Source organism: Miscanthus floridulus, chromosome 3 (assembly GCF_019320115.1).
Source record: "Miscanthus floridulus cultivar M001 chromosome 3, ASM1932011v1, whole genome shotgun sequence".
NCBI classification, from domain to species: Eukaryota; Viridiplantae; Streptophyta; class Magnoliopsida; order Poales; family Poaceae; genus Miscanthus; species Miscanthus floridulus.
In genome coordinates, this window is record NC_089582.1 from 102,133,034 (window position 1) to 102,142,444 (window position 9,411).

General features: G+C 48.4%; 2 protein-coding genes across 3 annotated transcripts; one reads left to right on the top strand and one right to left on the bottom strand.

Moving 5' to 3' along the window:
- The first annotated feature begins 3,790 nt into the window (after positions 1–3,790).
- On the top strand, positions 3,791–4,593 carry LOC136541975 (histone H2B.3-like). Its single transcript, XM_066534183.1, has one exon. It carries the CDS (start codon positions 3,883–3,885, stop codon positions 4,342–4,344), a length of 462 nt encoding a protein of 153 aa, XP_066390280.1. The 5' UTR covers positions 3,791–3,882; the 3' UTR covers positions 4,345–4,593.
- Positions 4,594–4,693: 100 nt separating this feature from the next.
- On the bottom strand, positions 4,694–9,135 carry LOC136541974 (uncharacterized). 2 transcript variants are annotated; one of them, XM_066534181.1, is made up of 2 exons: positions 7,942–9,135; positions 4,694–4,931 (listed from the first exon to the last, which is right to left on the bottom strand). In XM_066534181.1, exons 1-2 carry the CDS (start codon positions 8,907–8,909, stop codon positions 4,733–4,735), a joined length of 1,167 nt encoding a protein of 388 aa, XP_066390278.1. In that variant the 5' UTR covers positions 8,910–9,135; the 3' UTR covers positions 4,694–4,732. The 2 variants fall into 2 exon arrangements, with proteins under 2 accessions (XP_066390278.1, XP_066390279.1); XM_066534182.1 differs by lacking the exon at positions 4,694–4,931 and having other exon boundaries at positions 7,716–9,131.
- Between the last annotated feature and the right edge of the window lie 276 nt (positions 9,136–9,411).

Here is a 9,411-nt window from a genome sequence, read left to right on the forward strand (position 1 = left end):
CACTTGGTGGTTGACACATTTGAGCAAGGATGAAGGAGATAGAGATGAAAGAGGGCCAGTCTCGCTGCTTTACAACTAATCGGACGCTGGTCTCAGGGGGGACTGATGCATTTAGTCAGGCGTGGCAGTGATAACCTGGCGTCGGTCATGCAACCAGACGCTAGACCTCTGATTGATCGGACGCTGGAAGGCAGCGTCCGGTTAAAGCTGACGTAGGTACACAAAAGTCAGGATAACTGATTGGACGCTGACTGTGTCCAGTCAAGTGCGACCGGACATGTCCGGTCAAAGAAATGCATCTCTAGGAGCTTACTGAAAATGACTAGACGCTGAGGTCCAGCGTCTGGTCACTTTCTAACTAACACGTCCGGTCATGTCATGCCCGTTAAGATCAGACAACTTCTATTGAATGCATGATGACACGTGGCTGGCATCGGGTGACCGGACGATGGGTCCAGCGTCCGATCAATATGACCGGAGCGTCCAGTCACCCTGATCTGTGCCCAGTGAAGGGGTACAATGGCTCTATTTCATGGGGGCTTCTATTTAAGCCCCATGGCCAGCTCAAGCTCACCGTCTTGCATATTTTCATTGACATAGCAACCTTGTGAGCTTAGCCAAAGCCCTTCCACTCATCTCCATCATTGATCCATCAACTTTGTGAGATTGAGAGAGAATTTAAGTGCATTGCTTGAGTGATTATATCTAGAGGCACTTGGTATTCGTGTTACGCTGCGGATTTTGCTTGTTACTCTTGGTGGTTGTCACCACCTAGACGGCTTGGTGCAGCGGTGGAGGATCGGCACGAGTTGGTGATTGTTCGTGGCTGTCTCTGGTGATTGTGAGGGGAGTTGTACCTTCCTCGGTGGAGTGCCGAAAGGTAACTCTAGTAAATTACTCATGTCATTGAGTTACCTCACTTGTGGATAGGTTCCTACGGTGTCCAATCGTGTGGACGAGGTTTGTGAAACACCTCTTAGCCGCCGAACCACCAAGTGTTGATCGACACAACGGGGACTAGCGTGTTGGCAAGCACATAAACCTCGGGAGAAAATTGGTTGTCTCTTGTCATTTGTATTCTCCTGATGATTGGTGTAATCTTCATCTTGTGATTGGTTTATTCCTCTACACGGCACTATAATCATCCTACTCACTTATTTATATTCATGCAAATTAGTTGTAGCAAGCTCTTTGGTGTAATTAGAATTGAGAGCTTGCATTGTTATTCAAGTTCATCTAGCGAGTGGGATTGCAAGTGGTGTGTCAAGTGATCACTACTACTAGAATTGTTGGATAGGTGGCTTGCAACCCTTATAGAGCTAGAGCAAATTTGCATTTCACCATTTGTCATACTAATCAAATTACTCTAGTTGATTTGTAGAATTTTAAATTGGCTATTCATGTAACGTCCCGCCTCCTCAAGGCTAGGCCCGCTTACATCTAGTAGCTTTCCTAGGACATAGACTGCTCTCACAGATCAACACCAGTCTTTTCTGCGCACTTTGTCCTCACTCATGCGCTCCCGAGAAGAACTTCCCGGTCGGTCACCCATCGCTCTAGGCCAAGCACGTTTAACCTTGGAGTTCTTAAGAGACGGGCTTCCAGAAAAGAAGTTGCAACTTGTTTGTATGAGTATCCTATTAATCCTATTAAGCTCTGAGCCGGGGTGTTACATCCTCACCCCCTTAGGAGACTGAGGTCCTCGTCGGTCAACCCCAGGCCAGAAACGTCCCCTCTTGGCCACGTCCATGTGTCCAGTGCCAGCGCATGTGCCATGCTGGGTGACCACTCTAGGTCCACACCAGCCATGCGCACCATGCCTGCGCAACTAACACACGCACCCGTGAAACCGCAAGGGTCACCTCTGATACCATTCTGTAACGTCCCGCCTCCTCAAGGTCAGGCCCGCTTATATCTGGTAGCTTTCCTAGGACATAGACTGCCCGCACAGACCAACACTAGTCTTTTTTGCGCACTTTGTCCTCACTCATGCGCTCCCGAGAAGAATTTTCTGGTCGGTCACCCATCGCTCTAGGCCAAGCACGCTTAACCTTGGAGTTCTTAAGAGATGGGCTTCCAGAAAAGAAGTTACAACTTGTTTGTATGAGTATCCTATTAATCCTATTAAGCTCTAGGCCGGGGTGTTACAATTCACCCCCCCTTTAGCCATATTAGAACCTTTCAGCTGCTCCTTCATAACTACACGTGCAAATAAGGCGGGGCACTCAAGTCAACCGTAATACCGAGGACCATACCCTGCACACCTATAGTAAAGTACCATCAGGATATGACAAGACAGACGCTTTAAGCCCTTCTAGGCATATTAGAGCCTAAACAGTGTTATGGGCGCCGGCATTTGTCCTCGGACACGAATCCTAACGGAAACATACGACAACCGCTATGGTCCAAGAGTAAACTCATGTCATCTACAGTACCACACGTGGGGGCCTCTACGCCATCTGCTCCCCATAGGGTCGCGGCTCGTCACCCTAGCGCGCCATGTCGCCCATCAGGGTGGGATGGGACGTGACCACTTGCTAAACAAAGCCAGAGCACGTCCCTATCTAGATCACCGAACGTGCTATCCTTGGCACCGTCTGTCGTGTCAGTAGAGCAGACTTAAAGGAAAAGGAAGGCCCGGTACCTTTGAAGGACCTTCTTTGTCTCTGGTTTTTCTTCTTTCTCCTATCTGTAATCCGTGCTCCCTCTGATCTATAAAAGGGAGGGCAGAGCACCCCGCTAAGGGGACGGATCGATTCAACACACCACGCACCACATAACACATAGCTGAGCAGCAATCAAGCTCTCAGTACCCCTTTCAACTTACCATCTAAGACTTGGGATATGTCCCTCTCTTGACTGTTTGTACCCCTACTACGAACCTTTCAGTGCTAATAACATGAGCAGCGGTACTAAACTGGACGTAGGGACATTCTGCCTGAACCAGTATAAACCTTGTGTCTTTTAGCACACCATCCGGGCTCAATGCGCAACAAATATAAATTTATTAGTTGGTATTTATTCGAAACACCGACAGGTTGTTTATAGAAAACAACATCACAATCAAATAGTCTTGGCAAAACATAAATTTGAGATTGTCTTGCTTATTGAGTACTTCAACTTTTTTAAATTTGCGTAGAAATTTAGAAAATAGTATCAACGGTTGTATCTCTAAATATTTTTTTATAAAAATATATTCAATGTTGAATCTAATGATTCTTAATATATCATAAATATTAGTATACTTTTATATATAATAATTGCTCAAATTTAAAAATTTAACTTTTAAAAAATGAGAATGTGTGTTTATTTTGGGATGGGACGGAGGAAGTAATAATACTTATATTTTAGTTAGCTCGTATAAAAGCACAGGTTCATGTACTAGTTTTGCTAATGTTGTGTTTGGAAGCGTGGACACAGACTACAAACATTGCATGGCCCAGATGCCACGAGGTTTTCACAAATTTCAATTGCATTAATTACGTAACTGAAACTGACTAGTAGGCCCAAGGGTGGGCCTGGCCAGAGGCAGACCGACTCCAAAATCAACCGCCAAAAGAGACTGGACGGGCCCACCGTTGCGCGCCGAAACTCACTTCCATCCGTCTCCTTGGAGGGCCCACACGCTAACCACGTCAGTAATCCGCGGCAAAACCATCGCCACCGTCTATTTGCGATGGCAGCAACGCATCCCAGCCCTCCACGTCAGCGATCCGCAGCACATGCTGCTCCACCAATCAGCGCCCGCTGCTCCGTTCTATAAATGCAGCGCAACCCTCTCCTTTTCTTCCTCACAGCCAACGAAATATTCCGTCCCCAAATCGATCGAGCGAATTCACCACAGCCTCTCACCACCGCGACCTCCCTACCGCAGCCGCATCGATGGCACCCAAGGCGGATAAGAAGCCGGCGGCGAAGAAGCCCGTGGAGGAGGAGCCCGCGACCGAGAAGGCGGAGAAGGCCCCGGCGGGGAAGAAGCCCAAGGCCGAGAAGCGCCTCCCGGCGGGCAAGTCCGCCGGCAAGGACGGCGGCGAGGGCAAGAAGGGGAAAAAGAAGGCGAAGAAGTCCGTGGAGACCTACAAGATCTACATCTTCAAGGTGCTGAAGCAGGTGCACCCCGACATCGGCATCTCGTCCAAGGCCATGTCCATCATGAACTCCTTCATCAATGACATCTTCGAGAAGCTCGCGGCCGAGGCCGCCAAGCTGGCGCGCTACAACAAGAAGCCTACCATCACCTCCCGCGAGATCCAGACCTCGGTGCGGCTCGTCCTCCCCGGTGAGCTCGCCAAGCACGCGGTCTCCGAGGGCACCAAGGCCGTCACCAAGTTCACCTCTTCTTAGGTTCGTAGTAGTAATGGCTGGGTGGTGTTGGTAGACGTGGCTCAGTTTATCTGGTAGGGCTAGCGATGGAGGATGATGATCTGCGTGTAACTAGAGTTGATTGTGATGATGTTTCTAGAATACTGTTCCACATCACTCGGTGTTTGTTCACATGTTACTATTTCTATCAAGATGCGTGCCCGGCAGTGTGCTGCTAATTATATGTGCAAACCTATATCAAATATCTGAAACAAGGATACTTGAAATTTCTGTGGGTGCCTTTTTTTGTTTTGAAAGCGGAAATGATTTCATTCATTATGAACATAGTACAGTGATTGGGTGGAATATCCCCCAACTGAAATTTTGCAAAGCAAGTCTAACATTACATTCCGGTTGGTGTACTAAAGACTCACAAGAGTAAAGGCAGGAATCGAAGCCTGTCTTGCGAACTTTGCGAGTCCGTCTGCTGTCTTGTTATCTCTGCTAATGTTGGTAACTGAAAATTGCCTGCATCTGGTAATTGCTTCAATTTCAGCAATGGCTGGCCTAATAGACCAATGACCTGGCCTGTGACGATACGATCCTGCTTGAACTGCTGAGGCAAGGACCTGGCATAGTGCATTAAAAAAATCAGAAATGGAATTGCTTGTTTCCTAATTCATTTTCCTTGCTGGATGAAATTTCTAGACTGTTTATGCACAACCTACACTGGAAGCTTGAATATGTAGAAAAAACTGTGATCTATCGATGATGATGCCATGGAAATGACTATAATGCTATTCTAGAGCTCCATCATCTGATAGTAGTGGTAAAGTTTGCTTGGCATTTTTTAATTGTCGGATGCTGTTTTAGAGAAACATTAGCTAAGATATGCTAACTGAATAGTGAATAGTACTCTGTTTGGATTCTTTTATATCAGGATCATGGTCACCAAGAAATTGTTGAAGGACACATCCATGTATGACACAGGTTCAAAATTTTCAAAATTGTTGCGATTTCCCCCTAGAAATTGTGTGCTGGTATTGTTCTAGGCTGCTACCAGTAGACAGTAGTATCAGGGATTTCACCCGGCAACTTGTTCATGGTCAAGTTCAGTTTGCTGGCACCTTTTACATTCTTAGATTCTTCAGAGAATGAGGTATGAATTCCTATCCAGCAGCTATAATGCAAAACTATGCAGTTTAGAGTACTATCAAATTCAGGTATCTGACCAGAAAACTGGTTTGCTAACAGAACAGGCTTGAGGTTGTTCAATTCGATAATCTCCCCTGGGACTGACCTGTTCAATTCACTGACAGATCAAGAATGTCTATGTTTTTTTTAATAGTTTCTTAAAGGCTTGTTGTAATTGTCCCTTCAAAGTCATTGTTGGATGGAACTATGGAGGTAGCAATTCTATCTGTGTTAGATTTGCAACAGATGGAGAATGAGGCCTGACAACCTATTGTCATTCTAAGCTAATTAAACCAAGTTCAGTTGGCGTCCAATGCAATATGGAAAAACTCTGGACATGAACGTGTGCCCTATGTCTAGCACGCTTAAGGTTGACAAGATTACCAATGTTCGAGGGGGGTACTTGCAGTGATGTTATTGTAATCTAAATATCAGAGAGTCGCGGAGAGATTTTGCTATTGAACTTGGTAGTCACCCACTGAAAGAGTTATTACTGGTAATCATATCTTCAGCTGACAGCAGTTAGCCGTTGCAGTGACGATTTCCGAACCCTCCTTGTCAGTTGCTTATACTACCTCACAAGAAAAATGAAAGAACGAAATGTTCAGAGACTGCAGCTTCCTCGTAAGGCCTTCCCCAACGCTGCTTTTTTACTTGTAGCTCCAAGTGCCATGTAGGATTAGATAAAAAAATAAGTACTCTACATTTGTCATAGTGCTTAGGGAGAGAGAAACTGATCCATGTTAAAAAAGAAGAGGGAGAGGAAATAAAGGTGAGGCATGATGAAAGGAAAACGTTTCTTTGCAAAACACAAGTAGTGATAGTTTGCATTGTGTGAATAGTAGTCTCAACATTTTCTATTCTATGTGGTTCACTTTATTTGTACCGGAGAATGTTAGCCTACATTGGCGGTGTCATATTGCACAAAGAGAGAAGGTACGTGACTATGTAGCTTGTTCCATGCTCCCTCCGTCCTAAATTATCTGTCGTCGTTGGTTTCCGTGCCAAAAGTTTGACTCGATTTGTAAAAAATATGTGCAACATTTGTATCTCCAAATAAATTTATTAAAAAACTAGATTCAAATATCTATATAATGATATTAATTATGTATCATAAATATTAATATTTTTAATATATATTTAGTCAAAGTTGTTTATCCGGAAGCGCAAATGACAAATATTTTGGGATGGAGGGAGTATTGCACAAAGAGAGAAGGTGGTCATGCTAAGAAAGTAGGTGCTCTATGCTTGTCATAGTTGCTTATAGGAGGCCGCACAAATCATTAAATCTGATCTGGATAAGTATAACTTGGTGGAGTGCTAACTGCTAAGATTGGAGATTGGGAAAGAAGAGGTGGCTCTGCTGAACTGAGTAGCAGTACCCTGGCTAGAAACTCCTATTCTAGGTAGTTTCTCAGCAGTATCCATAGGTACGTGACTATGCTGCTTGTTCCATATTGCACAAAGACGCTGGAACGATGGCACAAGCCTATTATCCTCGAGATGCAGCACCTCCAAGCTTGCAAGGTTGATTCCCGGAGACCGCCGGAGCTAATGGACCATCGTTGCCCATATGTAATTGAGGGACAACATACAGCTAGCAACAACAGGTTGATCGTCAATGAGGCCCTGAACCTGAAGATGCACTAGCGTGGCGCCAATGTTGGAAGGGATGACCTCCATGTTTGGTTGTCCACATTGGGGCTTAAAGTTTTTTTTTTTGAGGAATAATTGAGCCTTAAGTTTGTGGAGTACCACAAAAAGGACTTCACGCTGCATTAGCCACCGCCAAAAATTTGAACTACTTCCCCTAAAAATAAAATAAAATGAACTACTAGCCAGTGCAGGCCTGGCTTCATGCCTTCATGCAAGCGAGCGCGCAGCTTGTGAGGTAGGTGCCCCATTCTTCTTGTCTCCTAGGACTAGGAGTATGCGAAGCAACTTCGTAGAGTGTCCAATTAGATTCGCCAGCTCGATCGTGTGGCTAACGTTAATCCTAGAAATGACAGTACATGGTATTCGTATGAATTAAGAAAATTTATTACACCTAATTAGTCAAACACCCCACGATGACTCAATCTTCAGTCCATCCCATTGAATTATACGAGCCATGTGTATATGTACTTATACTGCATCCACGACTACTGGCATGATAGTGTGGTGCTAACTTGTGCCAGTATAATAATGATTATACCAGAAAAGAGAATGGAGAAACTGAATTGGTAACAGCCAAAGTACATGCGAAGCAAAATTTAATGGCAGTATGGCATGTTGATCATTGAGGATTCCCAATCAGAGAATAACAAATACAAGAAACGAATGTGGCTTACGCACGCCACCTTGGCACAATCAGCCAACGTATACACACAAAAAAAAAATCGAAGTGATTAACTGGTCGAACACGGCAGGTGAGACAGGTTGATGCCGGCGGTGACGTTGAAGTACCTGAACGTGGCCGCCCACCGGCGGTTGTCCTTGAGCATGTGCACGGCGATGGTGTCCGGCCGGAAGTTATCCATGAACCAGTTGAGGTCGTACATCCTGGGCTTGAGGTCGTACCGGTTCTTGCCCCTGCCGCCGATGTTGAGCCACTTCCCGACGAGCAGGTCCTCGGGCCCGTGCGTGTCGTTGTGTCGCAGGATGTCCTGGTTGGTGGACACCCAGCGCGCGACGTCCCACGACACGACGTAGCCCATGCCGTGCATGAACGGCATGGGGTCGTCGCCGACGGGGAAGCCGTAGCCGAGGTAGACGTCGTGGCGGGGCTTGCCCCGGAGCTCCTCCACGAGCGCCGCCACGCGCAGGTACGTGTCGTCGTCGGTCTTCATCACGTAGTCGTACGGCGCGGACGCGAAGAGGCGCGGGACGGAGGACAGGTACGTGTGCGTCTTGCCGTCGTTCATGTTCTCGGCGCAGTCCAACACGACGATGTCGCCGTGGCGCCGGGCCTCCACCGCCACCAGCGCGGCGTCGACCGGGTCGGTCACGTTGCAGAAGACGAAGCGGACGTCCACGCGCGCCACCCCCGCTGGCGCCGGCGGCGGCTGCAGCGCGTAGGCCATCCGCACGATGTCCCGCCGCTCCCGCCGGCTCGGCATGGTCAGCACGCCCACGAGCAGGCTGAGCTCCGGCTGTGGCGGCGTCTCGGCGTCGGCGACGGCGACAGCGACGGAGGCCTTCTTCTCGTCGTCGGCGCCCGTCGACGCGACGGAGTAGTAGCCGCCGGCGCCGTCGTCTGTGCCCGCCGCGCCGCGGCAGAGCACGCCGAGGCCCTGGGAGCGGGCGTGGGAGGAGCCGAGGCTCGGGAGCGCCAGCAGCAGGGCGAGGAGGCCGAGCGGCACCAGGAGGAGGTACGGCGTGCAGAGCGACGCGGTGTGGAGGTGGTGGAGCCCTTGCGACGAAGTGGTCTTCATGGCGCAGCGCACACCGCCAGCTAGCGTTTCGTTCCGTTCCGTGAAAATTGAAGCGAAACGTACGCGTGCGTGCCCCCGGCCCCCGCGCGCCGGGTGTCGGCTTATAAAGCGCACGCCGAGCCGACGTGCGATGCGACTGACTAGTCGTGTCGAGATGTTGGTTGAAACGTTCGTGCATGACGGTAGAAAGCGGTGAAATGGGCCGGGGCGACTGCCCGTAAACTCTAAAAAAGCGGTGAAATGCGTGATGGGTATGGGAGTGAGAAGTTTCAACGTCCGCGAACATGAATAAGTAGCGGCAGTCTGGAACGCCTTCGAACTATGATGCCGTTTGGTTCGAGTAAATGTAACGGGACCTGTTTACGGACGGTAACAGATGCCGTTGCTTCTGTTTGTTTCAGCCCACGCGTAATTAACTCGCGCCGTCGGGGTAGCAGAGGAGCCCGCCGTCGAGTGGTCGAGGAAGCCGAGGAGCTCGTCCTGGCTCCACCCCCTGCACGGG